Genomic DNA, 22,028 nt, shown 5'->3' with positions numbered 1-22,028 from the left:
TTCCTGTTGCTGGCTTATTAACCTATTGCATGACAGTTAATCTGATCTGTTCTAATTTCCTATGATCCACCCAGTTTCCTCCCATTTCTGAATTCTTGTGATTTTGACCAAATATGAATCATTCTCTCCACTCTTAAGGGTTACTTTTTGAATAGTGGTTTTTTTCACTTAGTTTCTCAATTGATGATTTTTATTCTGCTGCTTTCATTTTCGGGCACATATTCACAGATAAGAGCATGCTGCTTAATTATAGTACCTAATACCTCTTTTATTTGATGAGATCTTCCAACTTGATAGCTAATTTTTTTTAACTTGGCATAGCTAAAGATGAAGGAAATGGCAGAGGATTCACATGGAATACTTACTTTTATTAAGCCAAGGAGGCCCTTAACAGGGGATCCTAAGATAATCCACTTTTCCTGGTTTTTCCAGCGTCTTTCCTCTCGCATGGCTTAGCCCGGTCTTTTTCTTAATATTTAATTTGATGCTTTTCAGTGTTCCCTATTTCTTTTTCCCTTTCTCCTTTTCTCTTCCTCCCCTCTTCCTGCCAGTGCTTTCAAAGGAACATAGCTTTTGTTACTAGCCTTGTCTTGCAGTTTGGAGGCAATAAATATTCAGAATCTTATGGATCATTCTTTGGTGTTGAATGAGATTTTTGAAAGGATGCTTAAAAAGAGGATGACTTCTATTTCTGGGCATGTGGTATTACCTGAACCTAGAAGATAAAATGTGGTATCTTTCATTTCTGTAGCACCTTTCATCCTATTTGCTTTAAAGGCAATAGGTGATGTGTCAGTATTTAGTAAAATTATAGGGTACACAGAATCTTAATGTTATTTGTGATCATTTATATTGGTTGATCACATTTATATGATATTGGCACATTTTCATGTTCAAATAGGTCCTGTGCTTTTGAGACACACCAAAGATGTGAAATGGTTGTTACTGATGGATACTTTTATACAGGGTGATGATGACATAAAAGCAGAATTCAGAAAAATATTGAGATGTGTCCTCCTGAGCTTTAGGCTTTAGAAATTTTTAATGAGATTTTACTTTAACGAGAGCCTTAAAAGTTTAGAAATGAAACTTAAAATTATACAGTAGAGTTATACTATTTTAGCCCCTGACTTTGCTTTTTGATAGAACTTTATAAAATGCATTAAATGCTATCCTGGTTTCAAATTCTTAAAGTTTGATGTTGTTTCACTCCCTCTTAAGGAAATGTTTGGTCTCCTATAAAGAAGCCAGGCTCCAACCTTTAACTCAGACTGATCTGCTATCAGTCTATCAGAAATATCCTATAATTCTTTTTTATTTTATTTTTATTTTTTTGAGATGGTTTCTTGCTCTGTTGCCCGGGCTGGAGTTCAGTGGTGCGATCTTGGCCCACTGCAAACTCCGCCTCCCGGGTTCACGCCATTCTCCTGCCTCAGCCTCCTGAGTAGCTGGGACTACAGGCGCCCACCAGCACGCCTGGCTAATTTTTTGTATTTTTAATAGAGACGGAGTTTCACTGTGTTAGCCAGGATGGTCTTGATCTCCTGACCTCGTGATCTGCCTGCCTCGGCCTCACAAAGTGCTGGGATTACAGACATGAGCCACGGTGCCCGGTCTAATTCTTTAAAAAAAAAAAAAAATCATGTTGTTATTTGCTCCAGCCAAACAGTTTACTTGGCTAAATGGTCTCCTTTATTACATAAAATCATCTATCTCTTTAATACCTTCACTAGCTGGAAGAGAGACATACTATGAGTATTAATTAGGAGAAGCTGCAGTATTTATCCAATATTGTGGAGGTCTTGATGTCCATATTTTGCAATCCATTCACATTGATTGTGTCTGTATTTGCTTTAGCTCAAGCCTGGGAGAACATGATGAGTGCCTCAAGCCAGAGCCCTAACCCTAACAATCCTGCTGAATACTGTTCTACTATCCCTCCCTTGCAGCAAGCTCAGGCCTCAGGAGCTCTGAGCTCTCCACCTCCCACTGTGATGGTACCTGTGGGAGTTTTAAAGCACCCTGGAGCAGAAGGTAGGGGATCATGTGCTATTCTCTCTCTTTTTCCTCACGAAGTTCCTCTGAAAAGGTGCTGATATGACTTTACAGCACAAGTCTTAAAAAACACTGCAGATAAGTCTCTTTGGATGGTTATTAAAATGGAACAATAAGGTGAGAAATGTGTCAAGACTATTTCTGGGCAAGTAGAGAATAATATTGTGTTGCTTGGTATTTTAGAGGCACCTCACAATATATGTCAGTCTCCTCTCCAACTTAAGAATGGAGTAATTACACTGCTTGTCCTTAAAAAGAGGTGCAGAATTTGAAGTCAGCCTGTAAATTCCTAGCCTACCTCATGCCTACCTTAAAGTTTTTTGTAGGAGTTTAGTAAGTGGTAAAAATGAGAGTTCTTCTTTCTGACCAGCCCAATCAAGTATTGCTTTTTGGAATATACATTGCCATTTTCTCTTTTCATTTTTAATCTGTCCATATAAAAATATGAACATTTTTGTGTTAGGGACATAGACTTTAAATCTAGAACTTTAATTCCAATTATATGATAGGTAGAAAATTACAGGCTCAACTTACATTGATTTATTATATCTTTATGATTATGATATTGTCAGATGAAAGACACTGTGTAAGTGCAGGGGATTATGAATAGTAAAAATAACATTTATTTCCTTAAAATGATCTTATCAAGTTTCCCTTGGTAATGAAAATCAGTCTTCCTTCATTAATTTTATCTTTTCATCTATTAATATTCCCTTCCCCTTGCTAAATAACCTACCTCCCCTTTTGAAGATCATAGACTTCTATTGACATTATCATACTCTTCCCCATTTTTTCTCTTTTCAGATCATCCCTTAGTCATACTCCTTGTATTTTTATGAATTTAGGCTTTCTTAAAATCTTTATTCTCTTCATTTGTTGTTTTTGTTGTTCTTCCCTAGTCTCTGTGTGTTTTGGCTGTTTGAACTGATTTCAAAAACTGGACTTAAAGGGATCATTTCATCAGAGTCAGTTTTCCAGCTTTTTCCGTCTTTTTACTAAAACATAAATTACTTTTGCACTGCCAGATCAGTCTTTTTCTTCTTCCGTTACACTTCAGGCAACGATCTGGTCAGTTTGCTTGCCAATTCTTACATGTCTGTACCAGCTCTTCCGTTATAAATGAATTATTCTTTAACATTCTTCAGGGCATCTTTTGCCCTTTAAAAGTACCATATCACTTTTCCAGATGTTTAATTTCTTTGGAAACCTCATACCTTTAGAAAATGTGAATGTCTATTGCTTTTTTCCCCTTGCCATTAATTTATTTCCGAGGCACTTGAACACTTTCCTTAGTTTCTCTGTCAGTGATACGGGACAGAGTATGTGACATAATCATAAATGTGTTTAAGCAATCTTAATATTTCAAAGCAAAATATTTTTTACTCTTTGCATATAAGTTAAAGAAGTAAAGAATATATTTACATTTGTATTTTTAATTCATTTATAACCACTTTTATATACAGTTACATTTCTGATGTTTCTGATTGTAAGTTGCCAAGTAGTGATTTCTTTGTACAACTGGAATTGGTGACCTTCTCTTCTTTGATGTTAGAAAACCTTCCAATGTCACATTGATGCCTGTTTTATTTTTCTGGCCCCTCAAGTGGCTCAGCCCAGAGAGCAGAGGCGAGTTTGGTTTGCTGATGGGATCTTGCCCAATGGAGAAGTTGCTGATGCAGCCAAATTAACAATGAATGGAACTTCCTCTGCAGGAACCCTGGCTGTGTCACATGACCCAGCCAAGCCAGTAACTACCAGTCCTCTACCAGCAGAGGTAAGAAAACAAAACAGCAACTAAAATTGCATAGGTACTTTACTCAGCATTGTGCTGCATCTGTCTTGCCTTTTTCTATGTTGAATTACTTTTGTGTGGAACTCTTTAGGTTTTGGATACAACTTAGTGTGTATGTGCACATATATGGATAAAGTAAATGTGGCAAAAATCAGCTGCTGTTCTTTGCTGTATGTTTAGAAGTTTTTTTCAGGAGAAAGGTTCTTAATGAAGATTGTTCTCAGATGAGCTCAGGTGCTCCACTGTAGCTAGCAGTCGGGCTGTAGAGAGTTCTATCCCCTTGCTACATTGGTTTTTAAAGCATGTTCCCCAGGTTCCGTGGCAGCCTCTCAGGAGTGCTATGGTGAGGAAGAGCAGGTAACATGAAGGGGGCTGAGGAGCTGAGTTGAGAACCCTGGCTTATCAACATCCCCTACCAGAGTGGTACAGTTGTTACACTTGTTGAACCTACACTGACACATCGTAATCAATCCAAGTCCACATTTTACATTAGGATTGGATACTTTTTTTTTTGTTTTTTTGAGACAGAGTCTCTGTTGCCCGGGCTGGAGTACAGTGGCGTGATCTTGGCTCACTGCAACCTCTGCCTCCCAGGTTCAAGCAGTTCTCCTGCCTCAGCCTCTGAAGTAAGTGGGATTACAGGCGCCTGCCACCATGCCAGGCTAATTTTTGTATTTTTGGTAGAGGCACAGTTGCACCGTGTTACCCAGGCTGGGTCTTGAACTCCTGACCTCAAGTGATCCACCCGCCTCAGCCTCCCAAAGTGCTCAGATTACAGGTGTGAGCCACCACACCCTATCAGGATTGGATAAAAATTTTATTCCTGATGTTTTCATAGAATTGTTAGTTACTAATTATTTATATTAATAAGTAATATTTTTTCCAGGCATTTACATCCTATATAATTTGTGAGTTTGATTGTAATTGAAATTGCGTGTTGTTAAGATTAGATTTTTTGACGTGCAGAGCTGAGTTACGTGTTTGGTGAATTATTGAATCATGTAATATCTGTCTTCAAATATTTCTATTTTTTGAATTTTTCTATAGCTGCTGAGGGTGACAGCCAGGACTATGTCTAATCCTTCTTTGTATCTCCACAGTGACTGTCAAGAAAGTTTTTTCTTTATTCCCCGCAACTGTTTTTTTGTTTGTTTGTTTTTTTTTTTTTTGAGACAAGGTCTCACTGTCGCCCAGGCTGCAGTATAGTGCCACAGACACGGCTCTCTGCAGCCTTAACGTCCCAGGCTCAAGCGATCCTTCTGCCACAGCCTCCCAAATAGCTGGAACTATAGGCAAACCTGGCCACAACTGTTTATTTGGAAACAAATTCAACCTATAGAAAAGTTACAAGAATAATATAGTGAATACCCATATACTCTTCACCTATCTTCATCAACTGTTACCATTTTGCCACATTTACTCTACCACTTCACAGTACATACACATTTTTTTTAATGACCCATTTAAGGATTGGTTGCACTTCACCATTTGATCAGCTTGTGTACCTTAAGAAAAGTCATTTTCTTATATAACCACAATACAATTATCACATGAAACGGAAACTTAACATATAATTCTGATTTCCCCAAATGTCACAATAATGTTCTTTATAGATTTCATTTTTACATATATGTGTGTGCACAGATATATTAATTTTTTAAATAAAGTTTATTAAGTTTTTGTATCATTAATATTTAAGTAAATATTTGGGCCATGTTTTACATGAGACTGTCAATTTGTATTTGTCTGTTTTTTTTTTTCCTCATGATTAGTTTCAGATTAAACATTTTTTGGCAGTAATGACAATCCTACATAAGTGAGGGTGATTTCTTTGTTTGTTTTTTTTTTTTTTTTTTTTTTTGAGACGGAGTCTCGCTCTGTCGCCCAGGCTGGAGTGCAGTGGCCCCATCTCAGCTCACTGCAAGCTCCGCCTCCTGGGTTCACACCATTCTCCTGCCTCAGCCTCCTGAGCAGCTGGGACTACAGGTGCCTGCCACCTCGCCTGGCTAGTTTTTTGTATTTTTTAGTAGAGACGGGGTTTCACCGTGTTAGCCAGGATGGTCTCGATCTCCTGACCTTGTGATCCGCCCATCTCGGCCTCCCAAAGTGCTGGGATTACAGGCTTGAGCCACCGCGCCGGGCCGTGAGGGTGATTTCTTAAAGGATCACATCAAGAAGTATTAGTTTGGGTTGGGCGCGGTGGCTCACACCTGTAATCCCAGCACTTTGGAAGTCCAAGGCAGGAGGATTGCCTGAACCCCGAGTTTGAGACCAGCTTAGGCAACATAGTCAGACTCTGTCTCTACAAAAAATTTAAAAATTAGCTGGGCATGATGGCACATGCCTGTAGTCCCAGCTACTCAGGAGGCTGAGGCGGGAGGGTGATGATTTTTTTCTTCCTATTAAATTTATTTCCTATCTCTTAGTTTGTATGATTGGTTCTTTTTTTTTTTTTTTTTTGAGGCGGAGTCTCGCTCTGTCGCCCGGACTGGAGTGCAGTGGCCAGATCTCAGCTCACTGCAATCTCCGCCTCCCGGGTTTACGCCATTCTCCTGCCTCAGCCTCCCGAGTAGCTGGGACTACAGGCGCCCGCCACCTCGCCTGGCTAGTTTTTTTGTATTTTTAGTAGAGACGGGGTTTCACCGTGTTAGCCAGGATGGTCTCGATCTCCTGACCTAGCGATCCGCCCATCTCGGCCTCCCAAAGTGCTGGGATTACAGGCTTGAGCCACCGCGCCCGGCCGATTGGTTCTTAAACTGTGAACATTTTTGAAAGAATGAGGAAGGTGTAGTGAGTGAATGTTATAGGGAAACAATTTTCTGCTCATTATAAGACAAGCTAAGCCATATTATTTTGTGCTGTCACATTGTGCAACACTCTAATATTTATGTGGTAAAATGAGAGAAAACAAACTTTTTAATGCCAGACTAGAAAATATTAATATTTTTCTTATTTTATGGTCTAGTAGAGTGCCTGGCACTTAAAAAGTGCCCAAGAAATGAAGTGAATGTCTTTTTAAAATTATTATTATACTTTAAGTTCTGGGATACATGTGCAGAACCTGCAGGTTTGTTACATAGCTATACATGTGCAGTGGTGGTTTGCCGCACCCATCAACCTGTCATCTAGATTTTAAGCCCCTCAGTAAGTGCCTTTTCACAGAAGGCATTTAAATAGAGACCAACTGACCACTTCTTATGATATTAAAAGGAGGATTTTTGCACCATTCAATAGTAGGTTAGAATCGATTATTTTCTGTACCAGGCCTTCAAGTCAGTTAATAGTAGTTTACCAGTAAAATTTTACAAAGTTCCTATATGATGCCATATTGGAAAATTTTAGAAATCCCACTAAAAACGTATAGTCCTAAAAACTTTGTCCTAAGTAGAGACAAAAGTATGGTAAAACATGGGCATATTTATTTTATTTTATTCTTTGAGACAGAGTTTTGCTCTTGTTGCCCAGGCTGGAGTGCAGTGGCATGATCTCAGCTCACTGCAATCTCTGCCTCCCGGGCTTGAGTGATTCTCCTGCCTCAGCCTCCCGGTTAGCTGGGATTACAGGCGCCCACCACCACACCTGGCAAATTTTGTATTTTTAGTAAGAGACAGTTTCACCATGTTGGCAAGGCTGGTCTTGAACTCCTGACCTCAGGTGATCTCTCCTCCTTGGCCTCCCAAAGTGCTGGGATTACAGGCATGAGCCGCCGTGTCCGGCCATATTTTGAAGAAATAGTTTTAATGTTTGTTCAGGTATAAAATATATATAGCAAAATGCATAACTAAGGAGCATTAATCTTTAGGAAACAACTTGAATTTATACATGGTTTTATATATATGTGTGTGTGTGTGTGTGTGTGTATGTATGTGTATATACACACATAAAATATGTAACCACCATCCAGGTGAAGATACAGAACATCTCCAGCACTCCATAAGGGTTCCTTATGCACTTTTTCTGTCAGCACCTTCCCCTTTCATCAAGGTAACCATTGTTCTCACTTCTGTCCCTACAGATTAATTTTGCTTATTCTTGAATTCATATGAATCGAAACAATAGTATATAATGTTTTGTGTTTAGCTTTTTAAGCTCAACCTAATATTTATGAGATTTATCCATATGCACCAAAAGTTAATTTATTGCTGAGTAGTATTCCATTGTATAGATAGGCCATAATTTATGTTATGTTCTCCTGTTAGTGGCCATTCAAATTGTTTCCAGTTTTTGGCTATTATGAATGAAATGAAGCTGCTAGGAATCTTCTCTCCTCTCCTCTCCCCTCCCCTCCCCTCCCCTCCCCTCCCTCTCTTCTCTTCTCTCTTTCTTTTCTTCTGTCTCGCTCTGTTGGCCAGACTGGAATGTAGTGGCAGGATCTCGGCTCACTGCAACCTCCACCTTCCAGGTTCAAGCAATTCTCCTGCCTCAGCCTCCCAAGTAGCTGGGATTACAGGCACATGTGCAGCTAATTTTTATATTTTCTGTAGAGATGGGATTTTACCATGTTGGCCAGGCTGATGTTGAACTCCTGCCTGTTCTTAAGCAATCTGCCTTCCTTGGCCTCCCAGAGTGCTGGGATTATGGGCGTGAGCCACTGTACCCAGCCATATGAATATTGTTATACATGTTAAAAACAGCTTTCAAATATTTTTCTTTTAATTTTTTTTTTTTTTTTTTGAGACAGAGTTTTGCTCTTGTCACCCAGGCTGGAGTGCAATGGTGCGATCTTGGCTTACTGAAACTTCTGCCTCCTGGATTCAAGTGATTCTCCTGCCTCAGCCTCTCGAGTAGTTGGGATTACAGGCGTGTGTCACCATGCCCAGCTAATTTTTGTATTATTAGTAGAGATGGGGTTTCACCATGTTGACCAGGCTGGTCTCGAATTCCTGACCTCAGGTGATCCACCCGCGGCAACCTCCCAAAGTTCTGGGATTACAGGCATGAGCCACCACACCTGGCCTCTTTTAACTCTTTAAAAACTTCAGTTTCATGTTTAAGTTATAGAGAATATACATCTGTGTAGTATGGGAAATAAAAGAATAGAGAGAGGAGAGCATCATTTTAATAGATATTTGAACATGTTCTATTTAATAATTAAGTGGATTTAACGCCAACCAACATGTTATGCAACGTTATACTTCATTAAATATAGCTAATGTGATCTGCCTACTAATGCAAAGAAAAATGAACTTCAGGCTGGGCGCGGTGGCTCACACCTGTAATCCTAGCACTATGGGAGGCCAAGGCTGGCAGATCGCAAGGTCAGGAGATTGAGACCATCCTGGCTAACAGGTGAAACCCTATCTCTACTAAAAATACAAAAAATTAGCCAGGTGTGGTGGCACGCACATGTAATCCCAGCTACTCGAGAGGCTGAGGCAGGAGAATCACTTGAACCAGGGAAGCAGAGGTTGCAGATCATGCCATTGCACTCCAGCCTGCGCAATAGAGCAAGACTCCTTCTCAAAAAAAAAAAAAAAAAAAAAATGAACTTCAAGTTTTATTTTATTACATAGTAAATGAAAAATGATGACATTTTATCAAAGTTGATTTTTTTCCCTTTTTTATTGTGGAAAAATATTAATATATATAACATGATTTACCATTTTAACAATTTTTAAGTGAATTCATTGGCATCGAGTACATTCACGTTGTTTTGCAACTATCACCGTTTTCAAAGTTAATTTTTAAAGCAATATAAATTAGACCTTAAGTAGTTCCCAAGATATTAAAGATAAAGAAATTATGAAATAATTATTGAAATTTTGTTTCTTTTGCCACTACAGTTTAAAAATATTTTTCTCTTATGGCAAAAGAAACCTGGGTAAAGGAAGCTTTAATGCAGGTTTTAAGGCCTCTTCTGTCATTACCATGATTTGATGATACCAGAAGGAGAAACTTATGCATTTGAAAACATTTTCATAGTATAAGCCTGTTTTTTGTTTTTTTTAACCCATGAGTTAATGAATATTTTGTGCTGCCTTTCAAAGTGTGAATTTCAAATTTTCACGTAAGTTCCCATTTATATTTTTAATTATGACCTGCCAAAGTATTGAATTCTCTGTAGTGCTCACTTTGTTGATTTGCTTTTCCTAGACGGATATTTGTCTGTTCTCTGGGAGTATAACTCAGGTCGGAAGTCCTGTTGGAAGTGCAATGAATCTTATTCCTGAAGATGGCCTTCCTCCCATTCTCATCTCCACAGGTGTAAAAGGAGGTATGTGGACTACATATTTAAACAGTGATAGTTCTATCTGTCAAATGTTACCTTCTAATTAAATGAGAGAGACAGAATTTGAGTGACATTCACCTTTCTCTTACCCAACAAAACAAACTCCCCCAATACTATGAAAACAGTTGTTGCTGTTATTGATTATTTTAGAGTAGATGCTTATGTTTTTATATTATAATGTCATTTTTATTTTTTGAATGGATATGATATAATGTAAATGTAGCTTATTAGCAGTTTTAAAAAATATTTCAAAGCACATAATAATTCTGAAGGATTGCTTGTGGTTTAGGATTAACCCACCCTGATACAGTCATTTATTTAGCTTTTTGTTTTGAGGTGTAATATACTTTCAGAAAGAACATATAGTAAGTGTGAAGAGCACTGAATTTAAATGGCAATTTTACTGTTAAAAATACTTTTAGGGAATCCTGGTAAGAAGTAAAATTATTATCAAAATAATGCATAATATTATGTGAAATTTTATTTTTATAATTTTAACTTTTAGATTCAAAGAGTACATGTGTAGGTCTGTTACGTGGATATAGTGCATGATGCTGAGGTTTGGCTTATGATTGATCCTGTCACCCAGGTAGTGAGCATAGTACCCAATGGGTAGGGTTTTGTTTTTTTTTCCTGCTTTCTTTTTTTGTTTTTTTATTTTTTTGAGACAGGGTCTCTTTATCCAGTCAGCTACTGATGGGCACTTAGGTTGATTCCATGTCTTTGTTATTGTGAATAGTGCTGCAGTGAATGTTAAGTACATGTGTCTTTTTGGTAGAACAATTTATTTTCTTTTGGATATAAACCCAGTAATGGGATTGCTGGGCTGAATGGTAATTCTCTTTTAAGTTCTTTGAGAAATCTCCAAACTGCTTTCCACAGTGGCTGAACTAATTTACGTTTCTATCAACAGTGTATACATGTCCCCTTTTCTCCACAGCCTCACCAGCATCTATTGTTTTTTGACTTTTTAATAATAGCCATTCTGACTGGTGTGAGATGATATCCCATTGTGGTTTTGATTTGCATTTCTCTGATGATTAGTGTGAAATTTTATTGCTGACATATACAGATCAGTATACAATTACTGCATTTTCAGAAGGTGGCTTATTAATTAACCTCTCCTTAACTTTGTCCTAGGCTTTTACCTGGTCTCCTTGCCTTCAGTCTTTCTCTCCTTCATTTTGTCTTCCACACTGTTGACAGTTATGTTTTTAAACATAGATAATATCTTTATTGCTTTTACTTAGAAATATTTAATGGATTCCCAATGCCTTTCGTGTAAATTACTTATCTTAGCAGGCAATGTTTCTTTTCTTTTCTTTTTTTTTTTTTTTTTTTTTTTTGAGACGGAGTCTTGCTCTGTCACCAGGCTGGAGTGCAGCTGTACAGTCTCGGCTCACCACAGCCTCTGCCTCCCGGGTTCAAGCAGTTCTCCTGCCTCAGTCTCCTGAGTAGCTGGGACTACAGGCACACGCCACCACGCCTGGCTAATTGTTGTATTTTTAGTAGAGACGGAGCTTCACTATGTTGACCAGGCTGGTCTTGAACTCTTGACGTGGTGATCTGCCCACCTCGGCCTCCCAAAGTGCTGGGATTACAGGTGTGAGCTACTGTACTCAGTCTGACAATGTTTCTTATAACCTTATCTCAGCCTGTCTTTCTAGCCATTTATTATCAACTTTATTTCCAGCCATTCCCCAGTATGCTGCAGATTATTTGCTATTTTTTGAATACTTACTTTTCATTCTTCTGTACTTTTTTTTGTGCTGTGGAATAATGGGAAAGTATGGACTTCAAAATTGAATAAACCTGACTTTTAATGCCAGTACCATTCCATTCTAGCTGTGTGATCCAGTTGACAAGTCATTCATCCTCTCTGAATTTGTTTCCTAGTCTGTTTTATTAAATATTTCTCTAACTACACCTACTTAAGAGTCATTGTGGGTATTAAGTTAGATTTTATACCTGTAAGTACATACCAAGAAGGTATCTGGCATAAAGTAGGCATGTAATTAATATTTTCCATTTCTTCCTTTCTTCTGCCTAGAACACCCGCTCTACTGTAGACTTCCTGCAGAACTCCTCAACCTTTTAAAATCCAGCTTAATGGTTAACTATTCCCTGAATCCTTACCTGGGCTGCTTAGAAAATAGTGTTTTGCTTCTTTATCTCTGTTCTAATAGGAGTTCCTATAGACTGTTGGCTACATTAACACTTTTTCTCATTGCAATTTAGATATTGTATTTTCAGATCATATTCTTTCACTTAGACTATGAATTTGTTCATCTTATTTTATACTTGTGTTTACTGCTCCTTGCATGGTGCTAGGCCCGTAGTAGGCTCTCAAATGCAGCTGTGTCCCAGATAGCTCAGCAGTGAACTTTCACATACAGTTAAGCATTCTTTTGATTGCATAATGCCTTTCCTCCTTTACCAAGACCCTGTAAAAACATCTATTGTTAGTAAAATTGCTGCTTAGGGTTCAGATTTTTATTTTAATAAATCTTAGATTAACAAGGAACTAAATTGGCCTACTCTGTTGTTAAAAAAAGTTAGACTGCTGGATTCCATTTTCATAAAAAGTTATATCCATTAAATCTAATTGTCAAAACTTCTCCTACCAAGAAAGAACAGTTAATTATGTGTATTACTTAATTAAACTATATTGCAGTCTCTTTACCAAAATTTTGCAATTTTTTATTCCAGTGGGATGACTTTATTTAAAAAATTTTAAACTCAGGATTTCTCTTTCCAATAAGTTTTTTTTTTTTTTTTGAGACGGAGTTTGGCTCTGTCGCCCGGGCTAGAGTGCAGTGGCCGGATCTCAGCTCACTGCAAGCTCCGCCTCCTGGGTTCCCGCCATTCTCCTGCCTCAGCCTCCCGAGTAGCTGGGACTACAGGCGCCTGCCACCTCGCCCGGCTAGTTTTTTGTATTTTTTAGTAGAGACGAGGTTTCACCGTGTTAGCCAGGAGGGTCTCGATCTCCTGACCTCGTGATCCACCTGTCTCGGGCCTCCCAAAGTGCTGGGATTACAGGCTTCAGCCACCGTGCCCGGCCTCCAATAAGTATTTTTAATAATGGGGTAGATATTTCCCATTGTAGCCAAAAAAATCAATTTTAAAATTTCCATTAGAAAATGGGAAATGATGTTACTTTGTTCTACCTGATTGTCCCTCAAAGATGCATTTTATATAAGATCAATCAAGCAAGATTGAACTTTTAGATTTTTAGTTACTTTCCCATATCTCTAGGTTCTACAGTGATTATTACCCATGATTTGACTTCAAGCTGAACGGACCACTGTCATTCAAAGTGAGGTGCTGAAGCACATACTGTGCTTCCAGAGATTAAATGGGAAGAGTTTACATTCAGTATTAACCTGTTCATGTTCAGAATCTTATGTGTGATTTACTGGTGATTTTAGTGATATATGTACTAAACTCTTTAATTATACTTAAAGGAATTGTTTTATGAAGCCAGTCACATATGATACTTTTATTTTCTGGGTTCATTTTTTAAAGTTTAAGTTTTTAATTGTCAAAAATGTCAAACAGTACAAAAGATCATAGAGTAAAAGGTAGGGTTCTCTTCTACCCCAACTATTTGATATCCTTTCCAGAGGTAACTAGTATATTATCACTTGTATATCATGAGTTATTTTAAATGCTGGTCTTGAACATTTATTATGTGAAATTCTTGTTATCATAGTTGGAAATTTTTTATTAAATAGAAAGGTAGTCTTTAGATTGTGGCACAAACTACTGTGGGGAGAGGTCTATACACAGAATAACCACATTATCATCTAAAGTGGAGTGGGTCACTTCTGAGAGTAAAAGGGGGCACTATTAACATGATACTGAGCCAGCAGATACAAACCATGCTCTATATGCACCTGTTGATAAGTCAAATGCATGTCTCTTTTCTGTAAATAATTAGCTCATTTCTCCATCTGATCTCTTTCTTGATTTGTCCCTTTAACCAACCTATTACATTGTTTTCTCCCCTTTCAGACTATGCTGTGGAAGAGAAACCATCACAGATTTCAGTAATGCAGCAGTTGGAGGATGGTGGCCCTGACCCACTTGTATTTGTTTTAAATGCAAATTTGTTGTCAATGGTTAAAATTGTGAATTGTAAGTTATAAATTCTTAAAAATTAAAATTAGATATGGTTTACTGACTCATAGATAGGACATAAAACTTTCAGATTTATTACACACAAGTATTTTTATATGGAGCCACATCTTACTAAACACTGAGTTCTGAAAAAGTTGGTTTGTATAAAATAATATATCCCAGAGGACAGCTGTGGAACTAACTGAAACTCTCACATTTAGTTACAGGGGTAAGGTAGGTGAATTCTCCATGGAGGAAAGCCAAACAAATCTTGAACTTATCTGACTTAAGTTCTTCTTGAGATGAGTATGTTAAATCACAACTTACCACTAGAATAACTGGTGGTAGATAAATTATACAGGCTACTCAGATAATTTATATGCTAGGTTTTAATCCCAGAAACCTCAATTATGGTGCAAAACATTTTTTAGGAAAAGTGTTAGCTAACACACAGTAAAGCTTCAGTATATCATAAATTGAGATTCAGAAGAAACTTCTCAATTCTTGGTGCTAGCATCATGGGCATCAGAATGAGAAAGATGACAGTATTTCAGAATTTTTTGAGACAGAGTCTCACTCTGTCACCCAGGCTGGAGTGCAGTGGCATGATCTCTGTTCACTGCAACCTCCACCTGCTGAGCTCAAACAGTCCTCCCACGTCAGCCTCCCAAGTAGCTGAGACTGCAGGTGCGCACCACCATGCCTGGCTATTTTTTTTGTATGTTTTTGTAGAGACAGGATTCTCACCATGTTGCCCAGATTGTTCTTGAACTCCTGGACTCAAGTGATCTGCCTGCCTTGGTCTCCCAAAGTGCTGGGATTACAGATGTGAGCCACCGTGCCAGCTAGTAAATTTGAGAATTATTTAGAGAATGTGTTTATTATGAATGAGTGTTAATAGGCAATTTTAAAGGAAGGAACCTCTGGGGAACCATCCTGCAGTTTTCCATGTGTACTTAAGTTGATTTTGGAAACCAGAAACATATACTACTTCCTTAGAAGTTCTACATTGATGAAATGTGGGTTTCTGGCTTACTTGCTAATCACACTCTTATATGTTTGGCCAGTTATTAATGCTTGCTACCTTTCCTTCTAGGATCAGATTTAAAATTAATTTGCTTGAAATTTCAATTTGCCATATCTAGTTTATAAATTTTGCTTAGAAATTAGCTAACCTAAGACCAGGCACCATGGTGCACAACTGTAGTCCCAGTGTTTTGGGAGGCCAAGGCAGATGAATCACTTGAGCCCAGGAGTTTGAGACCAGCCTGCTCAACATGGTGAAACCTCATCCCACAAAAAAAAAAAAAATATTGGGCATGGTAACATGCTGCTGTAGTCCCAGCTACTCACAAGGCTGAGGTGGGAAGAGTTCTTGAGCCCAGGAGATAGAGGTTGCAGTGAGCCGAGATCATACCACTGCACTCCAGCCTGAATGACAGAGCGAAACCCTATTAAAAAAAAAAAAAAAAAAATTAGCTAACCTAGATTCTTGAAGTATATACCATTATTAGGAATGTCCTATTTAAGTACATAAAACAAGGATTCCCAAAGTGAAAGATGTCTTTCTTTTTTTGATTTACATTTGTTTTGATTTCCATGGGTGGTATTCATAATTTTATGTGAATCCTTTTTCAGTTCCTTTGGGGATCCCATTGTGTTGGGGTATGAAGAGTAAAAGTGTCAAGGATTGAACATTGTTTTTGACTACATATGGTTTCTCCTGTTCATACTCTCTGTATAGCCTTAAAGTGAAGGAGTGGAACTAAGTAGTTCAGAAAAGCCATCCTTTTCACTAATTTTTATGGCATGAAGCCAAGTGAAGTCATGTTGCTGATTATCTAGAATTTTTTCCCAGAAAGGACTATAGTTAAAATAGCTCGAATCTTTTGGTCATATATTAAATTTAATAAATATACATAAAAATATATTTTCTTTAGGTCACAACCTGAAGACAAAGGTATACTACTGTCTTTTATTGTAATTACTTCTAGCCTCACATAGGTAATTACTTCCTTTGATGATGTGATTTTTAAAAATATAACGGTGGAAGACTATGTTCTTTAATCACATTTGGCTATGTATTAGCTTACAATACAGTTTGGTTTTATTTTAGTATTAATAGAATGTTGCTTCTTTTAATAATAGGAGTTAAAAGTTTTAAGTGCATTTTATTATTATTTCTTTTACTTCCTTTTCAATCTTTTCTAAGTGTTTAGAAAAGAGCCAGAGGCATTGGCATGTTTTATTTTCTACAATAGTTTTTTGGCGCAATGCAGTGACAGTTCATAGTTGAATTACATAGACTTAGTGTGATCTATTTTAATCTTTGCTGTATTGTAACATAGATTTCTGTGCAACTTTTTTTAAGAGTAAGGATTGATAGGAATCTATTTATTTTTATATTTTTATTCCATCTGTAGATGTGAACAGGAAGTGCTGGTGTTTCACAACCAAGGGAATGCATGCAGTGGGTCAGTCTGAGATAGTCATTCTTCTACAGTGTTTACCAGATGAAAAGTGTTTGCCAAAGGATATCTTTAATCACTTTGTGCAGCTTTATCGGGATGCCCTAGCAGGTATGACTTAGTCTGCTCCCTTTGTAGATGACAAAAAAATTTTGAATTCAAATACAAGATAATAGTCTTAACTTTGGACATAAGCATGGCAGGGGTCTTTGATATTAGTGGCAAGTTGGAGCTTTCCATGGTTTGAGGAAATTATAAATTTTAGTATTGTACCTGGTATGATTATTATTTTACAGAGGCTGAAATCAAAGCTGTAAGAGAATCTGGTGACCTAAATGTAAGAGTATTTTCATTTTAGTGGCCTAGGGGTCAGGATATTGGTATCTGGTAGAAGGAAGCATATTTGTAACTTCTTGTTTCTTTGGTTAACAATATTTAATCATAGTGTAAATGCTAATGAATATTCAAATTTCAAAAACAATTAGCCTAGATGAATTTATGGCTTGTGGCTCCAAAATAAATCGTAAATATTAGCTAGCAATTTAAAAGTAAAGGCATAGAGGTTAGAAGTTGGGAAAGACTAAGGATATTAATATAAAAAGAAACTAGGCCGGGCGCGGTGGCTCAAGCCTGTAATCCCAGCACTTTGGGAGGCCGAGACGGGTGGATCACGAGGTCAGGAGATCGAGACTATCCTGGCTAACATGGTGAAACCCCGTCTCTACTAAAAAATACAAAAAAAAAAAAACTAGCCGGGCGTGGTGGCGGGCGCCTGTAGTCCCAGCTACTCGGGAGGCTGAGGCAGGAGAATGGCGGGAAACTGGGAGGCGGAGCTTGCAGTGAGCTGAAGTGAGCTGAGATCCGGCCACTGCACTCCAGCCCGGGCGGCAGAGCGAGACTCCATCTCAAAAAAAAAAAAAAAGAAACTAAGATTGAGAGAAAAGAAGCACAATATTTATTTGGCATTATAATGATTTATTATGACATTGTGTTATTTGACATTGCAAAGTCAGCCTCTCTTTGATTTAACAAATGAGGTAAAAAATGGTGTAATTGAACTGTTCTCATTTTTTTTTTTTTTTTTTTTTTGAGACGGAGTCTCGCTCTGCCGCCGAACTGTTCTCATTTATTGTAACAGGATGTCAGTATATAATATCTGTACTTGATAAATAGGATTTATCTTTGAGGAAGAAGACTTGGAGATGGTGTGAGGGTGACTGGGATATTAAAGCTATTTTCACGTATTATTTGATAATATTTCATACATAATATTAAAACCATAAATTTTTCAGACTTTCTTAATGTAATAATTTTCATTGTGGGATTCTGTGCCAAAGATAGTATCCAGAATATAAAATGCACTTCTGTGAATGAAAGTGTTTATTACAGCATTACCTAAATTTAACACAAAAATTCAGAAGCAACCTAAATGCCTTAGTTTTGCTGAAAAGTTTAACTGTGTTATACTTATTAGATGTGAGCATCTTTTTGAGAACTCTTTTTGGCCATTAAAACAATATTTATGAAAAGAATGTAATAACATGGAAAATGCTATTTAAATAATTACAGAAGCAGAATATATAGTTGTATTTTTAATGTGATATAGATTATGCATAAAAGATTGTGCCTTTATGTCTTCATTAGTCTCTACAGTAATTTAGGTGTAGCATTATGTAGGGCAAGGTGATACACTGGAAACTGACCACACGATACCTGTGAAGTACCTTTGAGTGTTTACCCTGTCTGTTCCAAAATGTGTAGGGTTAAATCTGAAATCACCCAGGTCCTCCAGGCCACATAATACCCTGGAGCTGAATTTAGTCCTGGAAATAACCAGGAACTTTCACTTTTCTCCTCAATCTGAATGTATTCACTTTTAAAAACTCTAGAAAATGGCATTGGAGGTTCAAGTAATTGTACGTTCATGTGGATTTTGAGAGGGTGTCAGAGACTAGGGTATGGGAGGTTCATGAATGTCTTATTTAGGAGCCCATCCTTTATTCTGTAGGCAATGAAGAACCATTGAAAGAATTTAAGGTGATGAGTGACATAATCAGATTTGCATTTTAGAAAGATGACTGTGGAGGCATTGTGAAAAATGGATCAAAGTCCTTGAGTCTGGTGGCAGTTAAGAAGCAATTTCAGGATAAGCAAATGTATATTCATACACTAGAATACTGCTCAACAGTAAAAATGAACTCACTGCTGATGTACACAACAACATGCATGACTTCACAGACATGCTGAGCAAAAGCCAGGCACAAAGAAGTACATATTGGATGATTCCATTTATATGATTTTCTGAAACTGGCAGAATTAATCTGTGGTGATAGAAATTAGGTCAGTGTTTGCCTAAAGTGAGGTGGAGGTGCAGGTGCTAGAACTAATTACAGAGAGTCCCAGAAAACTTTCTGAGATGAGAGCTCTATATCTGGGTTAGGATAGTGGTTACATGGCTGTTTGCCAAAACTCATTGAAATGTACACTTAAAATCTATTGCTTTTATAATATATAGATTATACCTCGGTAAAACTTATTTTTTAAAAAGATGTTGCAGGAATCCGGCAAGAAATTAAGAAATTATCAGGATTTAAGTTAAATAATTGCAGTGGAAATAAAGAGTATTGGAGAGATACGAAAGATGTGGTGCTTCAACTCAGTAGGATTTGGTAACTAATTGGATATGGGGGGTTAGAGGGGGCAAGTTAAGGTTGGCCTCAGATTCCTCGCTTGAGCACCTAAGTGTATGTTGGTCTTATTCATCAAGATGGTGAATAGAAGAACAGATTTGGCAGAGGAAAGGGAATTCTTTGTTCAGTGTGCTGAATTTGAAATAATGACATCAGATGAAATATGAAAATGGCAGATGAATATATGGGTATGGATCCCAGAAGATAGGTCTGAGTTAAGATATACAGATTTGGGAGACACAGCTTTTATGGGATAGTTGAGAGTATGGTTGTAAATGGGATAGGCCCGTGTGAAGAGACTACATCCGTAGATGGAATCCTGGGAGATAGACATCCTCTCTCGGCAAGGAGAGGATGTGAATTATTGCGTGAATTATTAAGATATGTTTAGCATAAATGGTTATATTTTTTAAAAAGGATACTTATATGTCAGTTGAGTCCATTTTGAACTATTAAATTGCAAAAATTTTGAAACAACAAAAATACTTGGAATTGATTACACGATACTAATGATAGTCTCAAGGTCAGACTATAATACATCTAAGCCAACTAAAAATACTTTCTATAGTGTAGGATAGGGACGTGAACATATAGATGTATATGTAAGGAAATGACATTTCAAAAGCATAAATAAGATGAAGGAGTTTTTCCTTGAATAGGAATCATTTCACAGCTCATCCAATATTGGGACTAGAAAGCATTTTAGATAATTTAATACAAACTCTTCATTTTTTAGATAAGGAAAATCAGACCTAGAAGTGTGAATGGCTTACCTAAATCACAGACCAAGTTGGTGGCAGAATTAGGACTATAGCTCCCAGATCAGTATTCTTTACATTATGTCAGTTGCCTCTGTGTATCCATTAATAATATGTCAGTTCTTAACAGAGATATATTATCTATATACTATACATATTTATTAAGAATCCTATTTTTAGATAATCAGGGTAATAGCTTGATACATTTCACTATAAATTTTTTAATAAGTAAAAACATATTTTGGGTATTCTAAAACAGGGGTCCCCAACCCACAGGCCATGGACTGGTATTGGTCAGTGGCCTGTTAGGAACCAGGCCACACAGCAGAGGTGAGTGGCAGGCAAGCAAGTGAAGCTTCATCTGTATTTACAGCTTCTCCCCATCCCTCACGTTACTGCCTGAGCTCTGCCTCCTGCCAGATCAGCAGCGGTATTAGATTCTCATAGAAGTGCGAACCCTGTTGTGAACTGCACATGTGAGGGATCTAGGTTGTGTGCTCCTTATGAGAATCTAATGCCTGATAATCTGTCACTGTCTTCCATCACCCCCAGATGGGACAGTCTAGTTGCAGGAAAACAAGCTCAGGGATCCCTCTGATTCTACGTTATGGTGAGTTGTATAATTATTTCATTATAGATTACAATGTAATAATAATAGAAATAAGGTGCACAATAAATTTAATGTGCTTGAGTCATCTTGAAACCATCTCCTCTCCTCCACAGTCCGTGGAAAAATTGTCTTCCATAAAACCCATCCCTGATGCCAAAAAGGTTGGAGGCTACTGTTCTGAAATGATCGCAGACTAGGTGTGGTGGCTCACACCGGTAATCCCAGCACGTTGAGAGGCCAAGCCAGGTGGATCACCTTAGGTCAGGAGTTCAAGACCAGCCTGGCCAACATGGTGAAACCCTGTCTCTACTAAAAATACAAAAAATTAGCCAGGCGTGGTGGTGGGTGCCTGTCATCCCAACTACTTGGGAGGCTGAGGCAGGAGAATTGCTTGAACCCTGGAGGCAGAGGTTGCAGTGAGCCGAGATCATGCCATTGCACTCCAGCCTGGGCAACAAGAGTGAAACTCCATCTCAAAAAAAAAAAAAAAAAATTACCACAATTTATTATTTTTCTCTTCTGTGTAGTACATTGAGTGAAATTGACAAATTGTATCTTAAATTTCTCCTGAGTGTGAAACCTTGAATATTGTATCACTAGCTTAGGGTTTTTCTGCCCTAAATCACAGAAAAGCCTTAGGAGCTATTGGATGAACTTTTTAATAATTTCCTGTGAATTTTAAAATCTAAACTACAGGTATTTAATAACCATATGTGTATTATATATCTATCTATGTGTGTGTATCTATGTTTCACCTGTATATACACACACACTTTTTTGTCATGCACAGTTTTTGCATTCGGCGGTGAAGAGAAACATTATAATTTGTGAGAAATTATGTTCTGAGAGTTTCAGAATGCCTTCTGGTTATGACAGTGCCATCGGAGGTTCTAGACTGTGTATTGTTTCTCCCTGTCTCCTATTCATTCCTCCATATTTTGTACCTGTTTTTTGCAAACCATCTATTCAGAATATAGACTTGAATGAAGTTGGACTCGTATCTACCAGATTGTTATTTCTGGAGTTAATCTCTGGTTGTTTCCCTCTCTTACTCAAAAGCTTCTTTGGCTTTGTATTGCCTTTAGAATTAACTGCACTCCAACATTCAGTATTCTGCATGATCTGTTCCTAAATTTTTAGTCTCATTTCCTGCTAGTCATCTCTCCATACTTTCATTGTGGCCAAACGAAACATTTCTTGGTTCATTTTATGTATATTCTGATGTTTATCCATTTCATTACCCATGATTATGCTACTCCCAACCATGCTATTTCCCAACACCCCAACTGTCTCAATCCTGTCAGTTG

General features: G+C 37.6%; 1 protein-coding gene across 5 annotated transcripts in view; it reads left to right on the top strand.

Annotated features, from left to right (window-relative positions):
* ZFYVE9 (zinc finger FYVE-type containing 9) overlaps positions 1-22,028 on the top strand; it is a 208,383-nt gene that overhangs the window by 121,284 nt on the left and 65,071 nt on the right. For 4 of the 5 annotated variants that reach the window (XM_033226366.1, XM_033226367.1, XM_033226368.1 and 1 more), the window contains 5 exons: positions 1,858-2,034; positions 3,660-3,829; positions 9,941-10,061; positions 14,091-14,213; positions 16,619-16,774. In XM_033226366.1, the coding sequence (XP_033082257.1) occupies positions 1,858-2,034; positions 3,660-3,829; positions 9,941-10,061; positions 14,091-14,213; positions 16,619-16,774 (747 nt within the window). The remainder of the gene's footprint in view (positions 1-1,857; positions 2,035-3,659; positions 3,830-9,940; positions 10,062-14,090; positions 14,214-16,618; positions 16,775-22,028) is intronic. The other variant, XM_033226369.1, reaches the window with a different exon arrangement.

This window comes from Trachypithecus francoisi, unplaced genomic scaffold, assembly GCF_009764315.1.
Source record: "Trachypithecus francoisi isolate TF-2019V2 unplaced genomic scaffold, Tfra_2.0 Lachesis_group12, whole genome shotgun sequence".
NCBI classification, from domain to species: domain Eukaryota; kingdom Metazoa; phylum Chordata; class Mammalia; order Primates; family Cercopithecidae; genus Trachypithecus; species Trachypithecus francoisi.
This window is presented reverse-complemented; position numbering and strand designations above follow the sequence as displayed.